Below are 19614 nucleotides of genomic sequence, written 5' to 3' on the forward strand. Positions count from 1 at the left end.
CCGCTTTTGAAGCGATACTACCATAATCCAATTGTTAGTACACAGCTTTTGAGAGCCGATCACGTCTGTTCATCTGACATTATCCGAGCGGACAAAAATTTCTCGTGTACGATATTCGTTTTAATCAGTACAGTTCACCACCTCAACTCTTCGCCACCTTAACTCTTCTCTACTCTGCTACTGATCACCTCTATGACAAAATCTCACCCCTGTCCTGCCCCAACCTAGCCACTTTCATCTACAACAGCTCACTGTCTTCCTCTCTAGACAAGCTTGCCCCCTCACTACACGTAGAATTAGGCCCCGACTGCTATAACCCTGGCAAACAGACGACACCAGAAGTCTCAGAAAACGTAGCCTCGCTCTGGAGCATCTGTGGCACAAGACTAAGTTCCAGGAAGACTTGACACAATATAAATCTGCCCTCCTAAAATACTATTCCTGCCTCCACACTGCCAAACAGACCTACTTTATCACACTCGTTAACACCTTTTCATCCAGTCCACGTCAACTCTTCTCTACCTTCAACTCTCTACTCTGTCCTTCACTGCCTCCACCCTCTAACGCACTCACTGCGCAGGAGATCCGCAGTCACTTCAAAAATAAAATTGATACAATTCATAAGGAGATCTCCATCACGCAGAAACCTCCCCCACGCAACACCCCATGTCCACAGATACAATCATTACTTCCCTCATTCAAACCTGCTAGTATTATTAAGGTTGCTAAACTTTTATCTAACGCTCACCTAACCACCTGCCCTCTGGATCCTGCTCCTTCACAAATGCTATGTTCACCCTCTGACTCGATTCTACACTCTCTAACTCACATTTTCAACCTCTCCCTCTCTTGTGGCACTTCCCAACATCTCTAAAACATGCGCTAATCACCCCCATACTTAAAAAGACCTCACTGGACCCCACCAATCTTAACAACCTATGTCTCATCTCCTTACTCGCCTTCTCCTCCAAACTTCTTGAAAGACTGGTCTACAACCAACTGAGCGATCACCTGACCATGAACAAACTTCTTGATCCCCTTCAGTTCAGATTTTGCCCTCAACACTCCACGGAAACTGCTCTCCTTGAACTCTCAAATGATCTACCAATGGCTAAAGCCAGGAAACACTATTCTGTACTACTGGATATCTCTGCTGCCTTTGACACAGTGGACCACCCCCTCCTCCTCAATAAACTCCACTCTTTTGGTCTCCGTGACTGTACTCTTCACTGGTTCTTATCCTACCTATCCCACCGCTCCTTCAGTGTCACTTACATCTCTACTTCCTCCTCTCCTCTTACTTTCTTCGTTGGGGTCCCCCAAGGTTCTTGGACCTTTCCTTTTCTACAACACCTCCTTGGGTTAGTTGATTGCCTCCCATGGCTTTCAATATCATCTCTATGCTGATGACACCCAAATCTATCTCTCTACCCCCAGCTCTCTCCATCTGTCTCCTCAGGCATCACCAACTTACTAACAGACATATCAGCCTGGATGTCACATCATTTCCTCAAACACAGCCTATCCAAAACCAATATTTCCTCCCTCAGGTGCCACTTCCCCTGATTTCTCTGTCAATATCAATGGCTCAACTATCAACTTGTCCCCCCACGCCAAGATCCTAGGTGTAATCCTGGACTCTGAACTAACCTTTCGGCCCCACTTCCTATCGCTATCCAAAATTTGCTGCCTCAACCTCTGCAACATCTCCAAGATATGCCCCTTCCTAACCAATGTCGCCACAAAGCTTCTAATCCACTCCCTGGTCATCTCCCGCCTCGACTGCTGCAACTCCCTCCTCATTGGCTTACCTCTACTCTGCTATCCCCATTTCAGTCCATCATGAACGCTGCTACCAGGCTCATCCACCTCGCAAACCGCTCAGCATCTGCTATACCCCTCTGCCAATCCCTCCATTGTCTGCTACTCAACCAATAAATTTAAATTCAAGATACTGACTATAACTTACAAAACCATCCATGACCTGGCCCCCAGCTACATCACTAACCTAGTCTTAATATACCAACCTAATCATTCTCTTCACTCCTCCCAAGACCTCCTGCTCTCAAACTCCCTTGTCATCTCATCCCTTCAGGACTTCTCCAGAGCCTCTGCCACCCTCCTGGAACGCTCTACCCCAATCTGATTTTCTCCTACTTTATCCACTTTCAGACGATCCCTGAAAGCTCATCTCTTCAGAGAAGCCTATCTGGCCCCCACTTAACAACTGTACATTTATCTTCTCCATCAGCACATCCCCACATTTATTACCTCTTGTATCTCTTGACCTTCCATCTTAGATTGTAAGCTCTAACGAGCAGGGCCCTCTGATTCCTACTGTATTAAAGTGTATTGTATTTGTACTGTCTACCCTCAAGTTGTAAAGCGCTGCATAAACTGGCGCTATATAAATCCTGTATAATATTAATAATACAGTTGTCATTCGAAAATACAATACACATTAGAATGGCGCGATTCTGGCTAAAATGAGCATCACAATTTTTTTTTTTTGCTTAGAATAAAGATCACTATTCTCACGGCGCAACATCTTTCACGTTGTATAAAAAATTGGGCTAACTTTACTGATTTACTGAGTAACTTTTTGTTTTTTTGTTAATTGAGAATTATTTCCCCCCAAAAATTGCATTTGAAAGACCACTACGCAAATGTAGTGTGACATATATTGCAACAACCGCCATTTTATTCTCTAGGGTCTCTGCTAAAATATATGTGTTTGGGGTTCTAAGTAATTTTCTAGCAGAAAATTCAGATTTTAGCTTGTAAACAATACATTTCAGAAAAAGGTTTGGTCTTTTAAAGCGGAGTTCCCACTGTTTTAAATGTATTTTTATTTTTTTATTTATTTTAGGATCCATATCTTTTGTTAATCAGGCTTATTTAGAGCACTCACATTTCTGAGCTGAATCTGCCCTCGATTGCTGATTTTCGTAGAGGAATATAATTTATATTCCTCTTTGCGGGCAGTTTCAATAGTGCTTGTGGGCATGTGAAGCCCACAAGCACTATCTTCCGGGCTCTGGTGCAGCTGAGCGACCAGCATGCACCGGCCGTACACTTCTGACGTTGCCATCAAAACGGGGTTTTTTTTTTTTTTTTCCCAAAAGTTGTTCCTTGTATTAAATGCTGCTGAATAATTTGTTTTCTGACTGGAACTCCGCTTTAAGTGGTTAAACTTACCTTATTTAAGGTCTCTTCACACTGGGGCGGGTGCGTTGTCGGCGGTAAAGCTCCGCTATTGTAATCGGCGCTTTACCGTCGGTATGCAATGATTTCAATGGGCAGGAGCGGTATACACTCCGCTCCTTCACCGCTCTGCAGATGCTGCTGGCAGGACTTTTTTTACCGTCCTGCCAGTGCATTGCTTCAGTGTGAAAGCCCTCAGGGCTTTCACACTGGAATTAAAGCAGCGGCACTTTCGGATCGGTTTGCAGACGCTATTATTAGCGCAATAGCGCCTGCAAACCGCCCCAGTGTGAAAGGACCCTAACACACAGGTTCATTCCTTTGATCTAAAGGATATGAGCGATACAATGTATCTCTTTATCTCCCAGTGCTGAGGAATGTTGATAAACATTGTCAGTTTTCTTTTTATTTTTTGACAGCTCCGAGTGGCTCTGCACTTGTCACATAGAATAGAGGAAATGTCAGGTTAAGATTGTGAGGGGGGGTTGAATTGAGATTGCGATCTTTTAACTCTTAGGTGCGCCCCTCTTCCTGTGCTCGAGCTGGACTTCTAGTGGTCAATGGAAAAACTCTCTCACCGGTCAGGTAATCAAGACACCATGCACAGCGTGTGGATTATCAAGAATACAAAAGTTTTTATTTCTGGCTTCACAGAATATAAGCAAAACACAATCAGAGCTGTACAAGGGGGAAGGCCCCTTGGGTAACCAATCACAAACAAATGACAAAAATGACAGAGGTTATACAATCGATACTAATATGAAACATATTTATGCCTTTTCTGCCTAGAGACAGACTCAGCGTCATATTCCTAAGAATACTCAACTTATCTACTTGACCTCAGACCAATGTCCCTAATACACACTATATGTTCTGGACATGTAACTGCTAAATATCAGCTCTAACCGCAGGCGCATTCTGCACTTAGCACTTCTGAAAAACTTGCAAAAGCTAGCATGAGATACTCTGATGTAAAAACAACATCTCTGCTAAAATCAAGGTTAAGGAGAAACCCCGAATAAGGCCTAAAGTTGGCCCTGGATTAAGTCTTATCCTTACATTAACGATTAATTGTGCAGCTCTAATACACATACACTACAACACATTACATCACTTCAGAATTTTGATTCTATCGTACGAGAATTTATCACCTTTTAGTAAACTCTTAATTTTCTATATGAGTCTAGCATGCAAAACAAAAAACGGACGATTATTCGTTTTGATAATCTCATTGTGTGTGAACCAGGCAATATATGGTGCTACCCATCAAGCATGCATGTTCCTATGATCTGCAGATAGTTGCCTGCCAGGCAGGGAAAACAACTTTAACAGTAGTGTTTTCCTAGCGTGAGGGTAGTCTTCCCAGCCTGTTCACATTTTCCATGCATCTTAATAGAACCTGGTCAAACTATGACTAAAACTAAGTTGCAATTGCTGAAATGTACTGGAGATTGTAGTCCACTAAAACGTAGGACATTTACTCGACTAAAATGTACTGGAGATTTAGTCGACTAAATATGACTAAAACTAAAACAATTGCAGAAGACTAAAATGGGACTAAAACTAAAATGCCATTTTAATCCTAAGACCAAAATTAACACTGGCCACAGGACACCAATACAGTGCCCTGAACTGTGATCATATAAAGCCCAGTACAGGCACAGTGCTATATGCTCAAAACAAATACAAAACTCTTTGAAATAAAGTCCATAAAAACATAAATCGTCAGTCTAATATGTGCGAATTCTTAACCATGCTCCAGTGAATTTGTGTGAACAGTACCGCTGCATTAAAAATTACATCAGTGTATTTGTGATCCAACTCCTTGCCTCCACACCATCCCGGTTGGTCAAATGCATGCCACACATTAACCAGAGAATATTCACTCCTTGAATTGACAAAAGTCAAAAAATGCCCAAGATGTCACCTGGTAGGTAAGTACCCAGTATCCATCTTCCAGGATGTCCATCCTCCTTTATTTACCACTCCAGGTAATCACTTGCCAAATTTATTTAGTGGACATATCAGGTGGAATGAGACGAGCCTCTCATAGTGAAAGCACCATAGGAAAAACCATAAATAATTCAATGCACTTGCATAACAATTGCAGAATGTACAGAAGCGCCACTTGGTACGTTCCACCAAGTGGATGTGACGTCACAAGGCCCTAAGCATTTCATCATTACTGTGCATATATAATATTATTATGTTATATATATTTTTTTAAACCCTTATACTAGAAGTCTGCCTTTGAGGCACTGATGAAAAGCAATCACATAGTGTATTTTCTTTGTAATATACCAGCTATTTAAATGAAGCACATTAAAAATATAATAAAATCAGTCCTTCAATAAATATTATCAGTTCACCATATATTTGCGTCTATGTCCATACAAAATGTTGCAATAACTTCCCGTGCAGTCGTGCTCCGAATACACTGCAATTCCTGTCACGGGTTTACAAATGCCCTTAGGTCCAATGCGCATTCTTAAACCGGGGTCAGTATAGTAAGTAATTGTATAGTAAGTATTTCAATCCTCACCACTCCATGGGAAATTGTTTCACTCAAGGCTCATCTATGGCAGCTTTTACTGCCATAAACGTTGCCACAGATGAGCCTTGAGTGAAAAACTTTCCCATGAAGTTTTTATTTATTTATTTATTTATTTATGTATGTATTTATTTTTTAACTAGAGAGCCATTTTAAATAAACCCCTGGATATTCTTACTGTTAAAATGTTGCTTGCATGTCTTTTATAGGTTGACCAGACTGTCAAAGTTTTAAAGAACAATGATGTGTGTGTGGGTGGAGGAGTTCAATCTGCCAGCTTTATTCGGATCAAGCAGGAATCTGATGTAAAAGAAGGTAAAAACACCGATTTTAATATATATAGATATCTATCTATCTATATATATGAGAGAGAGAGAGAGATTACTCTGACAGCTGCATTCCCATGTGTTTTTTATTTTTTTTTTGTTTACACTGTAAACAGAGGGGTCCTCACTGAGCTGGTAGAAAATAGAGTTGTTTCCTAATGACCATAACCTATATCGCCTGTCAAGCAAATTTTCAACATGGTAGAAGATGTTTGTTGAAATCCTGTGTACAGCTAGCTTTAGCTGTGGGGGCGGGAGGGTTCAGGAGCGCCGAAGAGGGACCCGAGAGGAGGAGGATCAGGGCTGCTCTGTGCAAAACCACTACACAGAGCAGGTAAGTATTACATGTTTGTTATTTTTAAACTAAAAAAGATAAGCCTTTAGTATCCCTTTAATTTCTGCAAAATAAAATACATTTTGTAGTAGCTTTCTGTTAAAATATGTTTAAAAGAAAACGGTTATTCAACAATTTCTACTTTCAAGCTCTAAAGAACTCGGAGTTCATGTACCATTGACACACCTTTGTTATACACCCTCTTTAGAAATTTAAGGTCATGTTTGAGTTGAACATTTTCTCATCTGGCAGATTGCTGCAGCATGCTGGGAGCAGAAGCGGTGTATGCTATATATTTCAGCATGTCCCGCATATGTCTAGCATTAAAGCAGATTTAGGAAGCATTCAACTCTGGAGAATTCACAGGAAATGTGTTTTATTTCCTTGGCACGCTTTCTCTTGAGGTTTTGCATTTTAAAATTATTAATGAATAGACTGCTTTACTCTGTTCAATTAAAATACAGAGCTTACTCTTAAGAAGCCTAGATTGGTGTAAACTTTAAATACAGGAGTCTCTCTACTTTCTCTGAAGAAAGGTTGGATACAAAATCTCACATTATGAAGTTGTAGTTGGAGGAATGACCAGAGCCAGTAAGTTATTGAGGGAAGGGGTGCTTGAGCCCAAATTGGGTGCTCTTCCCTCATGAGTTTGCATTGCAAAATGCCAATTGGTGATTTTAAAGTACAACTAAAGACTCCTTTTTTAAAACCTGTACCAAATCCAGTTGTGTGATCCAGTTAATTTACCTTCCCAGACAGAGCCATATTCTCCTTCGTTTGTGTCTCCTTCACTCCCTTCCCAGACACCGCACTTCACAGTGGGAGGGTTTAAGCCACAGAGACAGTGCTGTCAATCCAGAAAGCAGTTGGCAGGACTAGGTGTGACTAGGTGACCATGCTGGTCATCACACCCCAGAAATCTTTTCTCATCCCAAGCTTTAAAGAGTGACAATTCTCCTCTGAATTCAAGAGTAGTGAAGCATCATTGCCACCCCATCACTGGAATCGGCATTAAATGTATTTATTGGCAGGTTCAAGTATTTGTGGGACTTTGCAGGGGATTAAGAGAGAACTTTATCTGCAGATTCACTTATAATTAAGTGCTGCAGCTTATTTTTTAACGGGAGGCTTTCGTTTTTTTAAAAAGTGAAGTATGGGATTCCTGGGGGGAAAAAACAAAATTGCACTCCCCTAGGTGAATGCAGCATGGGTACCCTGCCGACTCCAGATTGAGAACTGCAGGAGGCGGGTTCGGCTGGCTCAGGCATGTGGGTGGATTCCGACTGTAAATTTGGGATCTTCCCCAAGTCTGTATATAGCTCGTTGTCGGCTGAAAACGGGTCACAGGAGTGCAGAACTAACTGCGCTCCTTTTGTAGTATGCTTAGAAAAATCGCCACTCTCCCAGTCCAGTCTGTGTTGTTAACGTGTGGGAGATGGCCTCAGGCTGAGAACCAGCATGACCATAAATATCTTCCTTTTTTGCTTAGAGCGGCACTACAAGCATTTTTGATTTACTGTTGCAGTGTTTACCTTCAAACTTTTATGTGACTTTCATAATTTTTTTGCTGCTTCTTCATTAATTTTGTTGTTTTTTACGTGCATAGATTTGACACGAGAGAGCTTTCACTCAGGTCAGACTTATTTGGGAGAAGCCTCCAATGAGCTGAATGGAAAAGGGTCATTGGGGTTTATTTACTAAAGGCAAATCCACTTTGCACTACAAGTGCACTTGGAAGTGCAGTCGCTGTAGATCTGAGGGGGAAATGCAAGGAAAATTAAAAAAACAGCATTTTTGCTTGTACATGATTGGATGATAAAATCAGCAGAGCTTCCCCTCATTTCAGATCTTCCCCTCAGATCTACAGTGACTGCACTTCCAAGTGCACTTGCAGTGCAAAGTGGATTTGCCTTTAGTAAATCAACCCCATTGTGTTATAAGTGGGTTACCTTGCTGATTGGAAAGCAAAAGTTGTTCACTTTAAAAAAAAAAAAAAAAAAATGCCTATTTTCTGTGATTCCATGGTTTTTGTACATGGAGCCAGACAGACTGCCCACACGCTTGGTTCTTCAGCTGATTGTAAGGATCCTGAATGATCCCTACCCTGACACAGAGCCTGCTGTTTTAGGCTGCTAAAACTGGAATATTCCATATTTGTAATAAAACTCAGACTTGGTAAGTGTAAAAAAAAAAAAAAAAAAAAAAAGCTTGGTTTATCCCCATTCTCACTTACTCAGTATTGGCATATTGTCTTTGGGACTTGGCAGCTGAAGGTAACAAGTCTGCCTTCTTGCTGAGGAAACAATTGTGATCTCAGCAGCATGGCTGATGGTGTTTTTGATGTAAAACTCCCATCTGTGCATGTCTGCCCCTGCAGATCAGTGTTCTGCCTGATGGTGGCTACATACTGTAGTTACATAGTTGGTGAGGTTGAAAAAAGACACAAGTCCAACCTATGTGTGTGATTATATGTCAGCATTACATTGTATATCCCTGTATGGTGTGATCATTCAGGTTAAATTCCCTTTCGTGGAAAAGTTTTATCCCTATTGTGGGGTCACCAGTATGTTATTTGTACATTGAAATCATATCCCCTCTCAAGCGTCTCTTCTCCAGAGAGAATAAGTTCAGTGCTCGCAACCTTTCCTCATAACTAATATCCTCCAGACCCTTTTTATCAGTTTTGTTGCTTTCTAACCGCTTCAGCTCCGGAAGATTTTACCCCCTTCCTGACCAGAGCACTTTTTGTAATTCGGCAGCGTCGCTTTAACTGACAATTGCGCGGTCGTGCGACGTAGCTCTCAAACAAAATTGATGTCCTTTTTTTCCCCACAAATAGAGCTTTCTTTTGGTGGTATTTGATCACCTCTGCGATTTTTTTTTTTTTTTTTTTTTTTTTCAAAAAAAAAAAAAGCATTATTTTTTACATTTTGCTATAATATCCCCCAAAAACATTTTTTTTCGTCACTTTAGGCTGATCGTATTCTTCTACATATGTTTGGTAAAAAAAAATCGCAATAAGCGTTTATTGATTGGTTTGCGTAAAAGTTATAGCGTTTACAAAATAGGGGATAGTTTTATGGCATTTTTATTAATAATTTTTTTTTTTTTTACTAGGGGAATTCAAATGGATGTACCTGTAAGTCCATTTGCCCAGCCGTGCCATTCTGCCAATGTACATCGGCGCGCGCCGGTCGGGAAGTGGTTAAGACCTGCCCTGAAATGTTCGAGTTGGGACACTAGTTCTGAGGGGGGGGGGGGGGGGGGCGGCAATGGAGTCTCTTAATTTGCATAGTTTCCCTCTCACTTCCTGTTTGGCTATGGGGCAGAAAGTGAAGGGAAATCTCTGCAATGGGACAGGGATGGTAAAAAAATAAACTGACAGTGGCTATAACCCTCCCTTACTCTATCCAAAATGAAAAAAAAAAAGTGTTGCCTATAGTTGTACTTTAAGCACAAATTTCTGATAATTTTATGGAGAGGACTAAGATATAACCATGCCAATGGTGCAGCAGAAAACACATTGAGGAAGGTTTGTGGTCAAGGATAGGACAGTCAAAATTAGAAGCGGCGATGCCCCCCACAGTTGCGGAATGCCGGCTGCCCGCATACCAGAAGCAGTGTGGCCACTTTATGGGGGCGCTAGACTAATTTGCCTCTCAGCCCAGTATGCCCCATAAGACTGGCGGTACACTAACAGTGTAGCACAAGCCGGCGGCGACTCTTTCCGTTCTGCCCTCGGCCAGAATAGAGCGTTGCCTCCAGGTCCTTTTCCATCCTAGATTCCCCCAGAGGTTCTCCCCCTAGTGAGTAGATTGCATTCATGTTTTTGCCATCAAAATGCATTATTTTACATTTTTTACATTAAACCTCATTTGCCATGTAGTTGCCCACCCCATTAATTTGTTCAGATCATCTTGCAAGGTTTCCACATCCTGCAGAGAAATTTATTGCCCTGCTTAGCATCGTCCACAAATACTGAGATTGAGCTGTTTATCCCATCCTCCATGGCATTTATGAATAAATTAAATCTGATTGCTCCCAGGACAGAACCTTGGGGGAATCCGATTTCCACACTGGACCATTCTGAGTACTCCCCATTTATCACCACCCTCTGGATTGTCCCTTGTAGCCAGTTTTTAATCCATGTGCTCACCCTGTGGTCCATGCCGACAGATCTTATTTTGTACAGTAAACTTTTATGGGGAACTGTGTCAAATTCCTTTGCAAAATCCAGATACACCACGTCTACGGGCCTTCCTTTATCTAGATGGCAGCTCACCTCCTCGTAGAAGGTTAATAGATTGGTTTGGCAAGAACGATTCTTCATGAATCCATGCTGATTACTGCTAATGATACCGTTCTCATTACTAAAATCTTGTATATAGTCCCTTATCATCCCCTCCAAGAGCTTGCAAGTTCTGATGCAGACACCACTGACAGCCAGTGGTGAAGAGCCGGGTAGGTAACCAGTGTCAGTTGGCACTAATGTATAGGGGAAACTTGCCTCTTTCTTGCTGATCTATGCATCTGAACTCTGGGTATTATTTTGAAGTGGCCCTTCCTCCATCGGGAATGCTGATCTGTGCTAATATAATCTCTCTTTTATTGCTGGTTGTCATGTACTATATTGCACATCTGCCATATCATCTGAGCATAGGGATAGACCTAAAATTTTATTGAATCAAAATGCTGTACATGTGTTATAACCTGAAGCACACTGCACAGATTACACTCACATTGTACAGTCTCCTTTAACTTTACCAACAAGTTTCTAGTGCCTGTCTGATTAAACAGGTAGGTCCTCATAGTACATGACTTTGATAAATGTAAAGTTACTTGTATAGAGATTGTATGGTAAGATTGTAGTGTGAATGATTTACTCTAAAGAAGTGTTTTAAACACTCCAGAATATCCAGGCACTGTAATAAATGTGGACATTGTTTTTCAACCTCTTAAACCTGCCTTTTTTTTTTTTTTTTTTTTTTTTTTTTTGGACAGAGGACTACCTCCGGTATGCTCATGGCTTCATATCCGAATATATACCAGAAGAACTCCGCGCTGAGCTGTCCCAGTATCTAAAGTAAGATTTACACCCTACTTTATACATTTTAATAATCTAAAACATGTTAGTTATTTAGTGCTAGAACAGGGTTAGCAATCTTCATATAGTAAAGACCAAAGTGGTAGTATCTCTTCCTAGGTTTGCTCCAGACATCCTTCTACTCACTTTACCTGTGCTTCCTTGATGCCCCTGTCTCTTCCGCAGCCAGTACTGAAATATGACTGATATCCGCAAACCAAGGGATCAGTGACATCACTTGCTTCTCCATCCCCGGTAGTGCTGGGTATTTTGGGCACCTGCAATGGAGGAAGAGTTGGAGAGGGTTTGCTAGAAAGGAGAATATATGGGGGTTTTTATGCTGGAAAGCCATGACCCATACAGCAGTCTGCATATATTCTGTCTTCAGGCTTTGTGGATAGCTCAGAGAAGAGTTAAACAAGTAAAGGGGGGATGAGCAGAGCAGTCTGTGACATTCTGAGGCCTATTCACACAATAAATTTCTTGAAGGCCTACTTCAGTTCTTGACTCCTTTAGTAAAATGGCCTCATTATACAGTAGATAGGAGATATATGCACTTTAAAAAAAAAAAAAAAAAAATACTATTCTAGTTCTGTAGAACTACATACTGAAATGTCTAAGTCCTTTTGGGAACCATTAGAAATGGCTAACTAGTGTAATTTGCTTTCCTTTTTCCTGTAGAAATTGCATAATTTTGCCATGGTTTGGGGAAAGGGTTGTGATTTGTTCTAAAAGATAAAATGTCATATTTGACAATTCTTTATTTTACCATACAGCCTTCCAGATATCTCCGATCCAACTCCTGAACCTCCTGCAAAGGTAAATGATGTAGAAATGTGTTTGTGTATTGCCTTGGGGTGCTCTGTAGTTTCCAAAAAATCAAGCTAACTACCTTTCCTCCTTCCTTTTTAATGTGAGGCACTAAAATTCTATCACGCTCTTAGAAACGCTTTCATAGGCAATAATTGGTCAGCACTGGTTGAGTTTTTATTTTTTTGTTTTGTTTTTTTTTTTTTTTTTTTTTTTTTTTTTTTTTTTGCATGTAATTTTGAATTTGAAGGTTACTTTACACTGTAAGTAGTGGGAAGTTTTTCATAAAATGGTAACTGGACAGTAAATTGAGAACTTCCTCAATCTAAATTTACAGAAAAGGAAAATGTCTGAGAAACCCGTGGAAGCAGACGAGGACTACACAAAATTTAACTCCAGTTCAACGAAAAAGGTGGGCATTTTAATCTTTCTAGTTCATGGATTTAGTTTTTTTTATTTTTTGATTATGGCGGCTTGTGTAGGGTATAACCGCTTTATATGTATGATGCATACATAATCCTAGCTCTGCTATATGGAGCACCAGTTTAATATTTATTGCATAGAAGGCCCTACTTCAAGGCTGACGTGATGTTTATCTGCAGACTATGTCACAGTAATCTTACCTTTTTTTTTTTTTTTTTTTATGCGCAATTCCAGTTTAGAGATTTGTCACTTTTTAGAGTTTTTTTTTTATTTTTTTATCCATGTGCTGCAAGTTAACTTTTTTTGGTTAATGGCTTATTTTTGAAGTTACTTTTTTCTGTAAACTCATGTGGCTTGACTCTGCGATTCAGCTCTCCTCCTTCCTACTGATGCTCTGCCTCCAGACCCCTATGCTTCTATGCACTTTAAAATCCATGTGATTTGCATGATCTTTTAAACCGTAGTAACTCAAGTACTTTTAACTTGATCAGTTGTATAACAATCAGTATACCAGTTCTCATTGATAGCTGAAAACCTGTTTTACAATCCAAGGGTGCCCACAGAAAAAAGAGAATAGTGACATGGAGGAGAAATCCGAGCACTCTTTGATATGATGTTCTCCTGGCACAGAAATGCAGGCTCTTGGCCAAGTTCCCAGAGAACAGAGAGGTGGTATAGACAGGCATTACCAGCATGTATGTTTCAGGGGATAGCAGTTGGGAAAGGTCCCACAAAAACTACACCCCTGGTCCAAAGCAGCCAGCAGCTAAGCCTAAGGATGTGAGCTTGCCATAAAAAAACAGGAGGTCTAGTGGCTGAATGTGAGTGAGCACTAGCAGACCTGCCAGCTGTGGTGGTGTTTTGTTTTTTTGGGGGGGGGGGGGGTGGTATAGGAGAGAGGCCCTGATGGAAAATCTTTTCTGGTTGCTGTTGAGTCCACCCCAGTATCATAAATTGGTACTGAGCATATCTGGATTCATGCTTTTAGGCCAAATGGTTTTGTATCAGAATTTTGCCTATGTATGGGAAATTTCTATGGCTAAGTTAGGACTAAAAATCCCATAATTTCCTCAGTATCCGTTATTTGTTTTGAAAAGTTGGTATTTATCCCTATTTGTTAATATATAAAATGGCCAACTTTCAGCTACAGAAAAAGGCCCTCTCCCCAAACCATTAAGCTCTTATGTTTTAGGGAGGAATGGGGTATTTGAACCCTTTTTTTTTTTGTTTTTTATTCCTCGCACACTGTAAAGTAAGAATGCTTTAAAAAATATATTATTTATTTGTTTTTATCAATTTACAAAATTCAAAGTGAGCGAACAGAATAAAAATCTAAATCAAATCAATATTTTGGTGTGCATTCCCTTTGGCTACAAAAAGGCATACATTCTTCTAGGTACACTTGCACACAGTATTTGAAAGAATTTAGCAAGTAGGTTGTTCCAAACATCTTGGAGAACTAACCAAAGATCTTTCCAGACAGACTCAATGACGTAATTAAGGTTCTGTGTGGGCCAAACCATCTTTTCCAGGACTCCTTGTTCTTCTTTACGCTGAAGATAGTTCTTAATGACATTGCCTGTGTGGGGTCGTTGCCCTTGTTCTATCAAGAAATGCCTTCAGTCGAAAAATGCCTCCATTGGGTCTGCGCATGCGCAGTACTCAACGTCACTCCAGCTGAAATGTTGATCGGCTAGCGTGACAACACTGCGCATGCGCAGATTGCCGGAGGGAATATCTGGCGATCTGCTAAGTGCCGAGGGAGAATTGTCAGATTCTGCCTCACTGTTGCGGGGCAGGTTGTGGGTGTGTTGAAGGCTGGGTTTTATGTGTGTTTTAACCCGCCCTTGGACACAGCCAAAACCCGCAGTTTAACACACTTAAGCCACGTGCAACAGACAGAAAATATGCCGTTCAATACAGCCAAAACCCGCCCCAAAACAGTGAGGCAGAATCTGACTAATTTTTTTCTCTGCGCTTAGCAGATCGTCGGATACTGCCTGTGATGATCTGCGCATGCGCCGTATTGACGTCACGCCAGCTGATCAACATATTAGCTGGAGTAATGTTGCGTACTGTGCATACGCAGACCCATTGGAGGCATTTTTTGAAGGAGAACATTTCTCGATAGAACACCCTGCTGCAGAATAGAATTGGGGCCAATCGCACGCCTCCCTTGGCATGATTGATAAGTATCTGCCTGTATTTCTCAGCATTGAAGGTAACATTGAGGACCGTAGACGCAGTGGTGGGCCAAGGAAACTTAATGTAGCAAATGAAGACACATCATGCTTACTTTACTTCGACATTGCTAATGGCACTGCTGGACATCTTCCACAGAACTGGCGGAAACCATTGGGACCCAGGTACACCCATCGACTGTTGTTTTCATGCAAGAATTGTGGCCAAAAAACGATACCATCGACATGAAACAAGCGACTCACCTATGCATGAAAACATAGGAACTGGGGTGCAGGAAAATGGCAGCAGGTGCTCTGGACTGATGAGTCAAATTTTGACTGGCTGCAGCAGGAGGTAGTTTGTTTGCGAAGGGCTGGAGAGTGGTACAATGAGTCTGCAGGCAACAGTGAAGCATGGTGGAAGTTCCGTGATTTGGTTGGGATCAGTGGTGTCCTCAATGCTGAGAAATACAGACAGATGCTTATCCATCATGCCATACCATCAGTGAGGAGTGTGATTGTATCCAAATGTATTCTGCAGCAGGACAATGACCCTAAAGATACAGCCAATGTCATTAGGACCATTTTCAGTGTAAAGAACAACCAAGAGTTCTGAATGTGATGGTTTGGCCTCAACAGAGCCCTGATCTCAACATCATAGAGTCTTTCTGGGAATACATGAAGAGGCAGAGGATTTGCTCCCGTTTGCCTCCAAGCTCATCGAGCGCCTTGTCCATGACCGAATGAGTCGTTACCTCATGGACAACAACCTTCTCGACCCCCTACAGTCCGGCTTCCGTCCACAACATTCCACTGAAACTGCCCTACTAAAACTCAAAAATGACCTACTAACTGCTAAAACCAATGGCCATTACTCCATACTCATACTTGGACCTCTCTACTGCTTTCGACACAGTTGACCACCTGCTTCTCCTCAGCAAACTACACTCCCTTGGCCTCCGTGATTCTGCTTTTATCCTGGTTCTCCTCCTACCTATTTCAGCGCACTTTCAGTGTCACAGCTCCATCTCCTCTGCTCCTCTTCCTCTTTTTGTTGGGGTACCACAAGGCTCCGTCCTTGGGCCCCTCCTGTTCTCGCTCTATACCTCTTCCATGGGCCAGTTGATAACCTCCCATGGCTTCCAATACCACCTCTACGCCGAGGACACCCAGATCTATCTCTCCACTCCTCAACTCTACCACTCGATCTCCTCACGGATCTCAAACTTACTGACTGATAGATCGGTATGAATGTCGCACCACTTTCTGAAAATCAATCTTTCTAAAACTGAGCTTGTTATATTTCCTCCTTCCCGGCCCAGCCCCCCCCCAATGATTTTACAATTTAAGATCAACAGCACAACCATTGGTCCTTCCACACATGCCAGGGTGCTGGGTATAATCCTTGACTCTGACCTTTCCTTCAGCCCCCACATCCAATCGCTGGCTAAATCCTGCAACCTTTAACCTCAGCAACATCTCCAGAATTCGACCCTTCCTGACTAATGACACCACAAAGCAACTTATTCATTCCTTGATTATTTCCCGCTTGACTACTGCAACTCTCTCCTTAATGGCCTACCCTTACGCAGGCTATCCCGCTTCAGTCTATTATTAATGCTGTTGCTAGACTAATACACCTCACTAACAGATGCGTGACTGCTGCACCTCTTTGCCAATCCCTTCACTGGCTTCCCCTACCCCACCTTATAAAATTCAAAATGCCATCCACAACATCGCCCCCAGCTACATCTTCCATGCTTGCCTTGAGGACTTCTCCAGAGCCTCTCCCATCCTCTTGAACTCCCTGCCCCGGTATGTCCAATCAGCCCCTAACCTGTCCACCTTTAGTAAATCCCTGAAAACTCACTTCTTCAGGGAAGCCTATCCCACACCCACCTAACAACTGTCCCCGAGCCACCCCCATCAGATCATTCCCCGCATCTATTACCTTTTGTACCACCACCCCCTCCCTTTTTAGAATGTAAGCTCTACGAGCAGGGCCCTCCTGTCCCTTCTGTATTGAACTGTACTGTAATTGTGCTGTCCCCCCTCTACATTGTAAAGCGCTGCGTAAACTGTTGGCGCTATATAAATTGTGTATAATAATAATAATTTGAGACTGCCTACATCCACAGAAGATCTGTGGTTAGTTCTCCAAGATGTTTGGAACAACTTACTTGTGGAGTTCCTTTTAACTACTTCAGCTCTGGAAGGTTTACCCCCTTTATGACCAGGCCATTTTTTCACGATACGGCACTGAGGTGCTTTAACTGACAATTGCGTGGTCATGCGAAGCTGTACCCAAATAAAATGTTGATCACCTCTGTGGTTTTTATTTTTTGCCCTATAAACAAAAGAAGACTGACAATTTAGAAAATTTTTTTTTTTTTTTTTACTTCCTGCTATAAAACATACCCAATAATTTTATTTTATTTATTTATTTTTTTTTTTAATCTAATTTTTTCATTCATTTAGGCCAATATGTATTCTGCGACACATTTTTGGTAAAAAAAAAAAAAAAATACCTATAAGCTTATATTGATTGGTTTGCACAAAAGTTATAGCGTCTACAAACTATGGGATATTATTTTATTTTTATTTACTAGTAATGGTGGCGATCAGCAACTTATAGCGGGACTGCGATACTGCAGCGAACAAATTGGACACCTAATTTTTGACACTTTTTAGGGACCAGTGACACTAATACAGTGATCAATGCTAAAAAATATGCACTGTCATGGTACTAAAGACACTGGCAGGGAAAGGGTTAGCATCACGGGGCAATCAAAGTGTTAAATGTATGCCATGGGAGTGCTTACTAACTGTGGTGGAGGTGCTTTGACTGGGGGGAAGATAAAGATCGGTGTTAACTTTTTAGCTTTGGTTCACATTGTGAATCGCACAGGAAATGGACTGCATTCCTGCACCGTTCACATGTGATTTAGTGCAGTGCGATTTGAGTGAATTGCTCAAATGGCATAGCATCCACACCAAAGTCATGCATGCAGAAATTTTAGAACATGCTATAACCAGATCACATGGTCATTTTATACCATGCAATCCTGTGCAGGCAAACATAATACGTTTGCAACCTGTGTTTGGGATGTCGTTAAGATTGCACTACAAATCGCAAGGGCAGTGTGATTTGAATGCAAGAATAGCGGGCTTCCTTCACTGCATTCTAGGGTGAATGGAGGCTTAGTATCACTTAAACTTTTGCTCAGTACTGTGTGTGTGTGTCTCCTATTCATGCTTGGCATGTAAAATGTATGCTAAGTTAATTTAATATTTTTGCTTTTGTTGTAGGCCAATAGCAAGATGACTGCAGCCCAAAAATCCCTGGCTAAAGTGGACAAAACTGGGATGAAAAGCATATCTTCTTTTTTTAGTCCAAAAGGGAAGAGCACAAAATAGAAATGTGGGAAGGGACGCAGCTGTACATGAAAGAAAAGATGTTTTATTTAAATATAAACTGTATTTTTGAATTCTCTGTCAGTTTGTTTTGAAAAAGAGCATGTATTTTATATGCTGTAATAATGGAATTTTTGTAGTAAATACCTTTTCAGTGAACAAACACCTTTTCAGTGAACTATATTTTTGGGTAAACCATGCTCCTTCAGCAATCGCCAAAAGAGTAAATTATGTATAAAGCGGTATTACCTGAAAAACAAAAAATATTCTGTTGCAACTTACCAATTGTTAGATGTTATTACATAAAGAAAGACCAAAAGTTTTGAAGGAAAAAAAAAATATAAATATATATATATATATATATATATATATATATATATATATATATATATATATATATATATATATATATATATATATATATATATATATATATATATATATATATATATATATATATATATATATCAGCTTTCTGTTATAAAACCTATCCGATCACAAAATCAAATTTCTTCATAAATTGTACATGATCCAGCTTGTCTGTGCTGGCCGCCTGCAGTAAATGTACTGTGGCCAGTCGGCAAGTGGTTAATTTATGAAATCCTGTAACTGCTTAAAACGTGTTAGCTGGCGTTCAGATTTAATTTGATCTCATCTAAAACTGCTAGTGCATCGAACACTACCTTCTCCCAGATTTAAAATGCTTCTGTTTTCCAAAGGTGTCTCTATTGCTCCTACTTCCATTGTGCAGACACCCTAAGACAGGAAATGTGTTACTAACCAGATCACCAGGGGGAAAAAAAGGAAAGCAAGCCTAAGGCCTTGTTTAGACTTGTAGTTTGGGGGGGGGGGGAGATATGCTATTCAGTTGTGTTTTTACTGCTCCCCCTTAAGCTGCAAAGACAGCGGACAGGGGTCTACATATGCTGCAGGCGTGATACTTTTCATCATGGTGAGGAAATTATCTCCCTGTCATGCTTAGAAGGCAGTACCATCTGCCAAACGTGACCCATTCACCTGAATGGGGCCTGCCTACAACTACTTGCAATGCACACAGTTGTGGTATGGGTTGTTAAGGGTTAAAACAGGGTGTGGGGGGGCAGCAACTTAACTTAAATATAATGTTATAGTATCTCACAAAAGTGAGTACACCCCTCACGTTTTTGTAAATATTTTATTAACCTTTTGACAACACTGAAGAAATGACACTTTGCTACAATGTAAAGTAGTGAGTGTACAGCTTGTATAACAGTGTAAATTTGCTGTCCCCTCAAAATAACTCAACACAC

At 41.0% G+C, this 19614-nt stretch overlaps 1 protein-coding gene across 2 annotated transcripts in view; it reads left to right on the forward strand.

Moving 5' to 3' along the window:
* RNASEH2B (ribonuclease H2 subunit B) overlaps positions 1 to 18488 on the forward strand; it is a 38624-nt gene extending 20136 nt beyond the window's left edge. The window contains exons 7-11 of one of the 2 annotated variants that reach the window (XM_073613233.1): positions 5965 to 6070; positions 11417 to 11498; positions 12275 to 12317; positions 12646 to 12720; positions 18221 to 18488. In XM_073613233.1, the coding sequence (XP_073469334.1) occupies positions 5965 to 6070; positions 11417 to 11498; positions 12275 to 12317; positions 12646 to 12720; positions 18221 to 18328 (414 nt within the window). In that variant the 3' untranslated portion in view covers positions 18329 to 18488. The remainder of the gene's footprint in view (positions 1 to 5964; positions 6071 to 11416; positions 11499 to 12274; positions 12318 to 12645; positions 12721 to 18220) is intronic. The other variant, XM_073613234.1, reaches the window with a different exon arrangement.
* Positions 18489 to 19614: the final 1126 nt, after the last annotated feature.

Source organism: Aquarana catesbeiana, linkage group LG02, assembly GCF_042186555.1.
Source record: "Aquarana catesbeiana isolate 2022-GZ linkage group LG02, ASM4218655v1, whole genome shotgun sequence".
Lineage (NCBI taxonomy): Eukaryota > Metazoa > Chordata > Amphibia > Anura > Ranidae > Aquarana > Aquarana catesbeiana.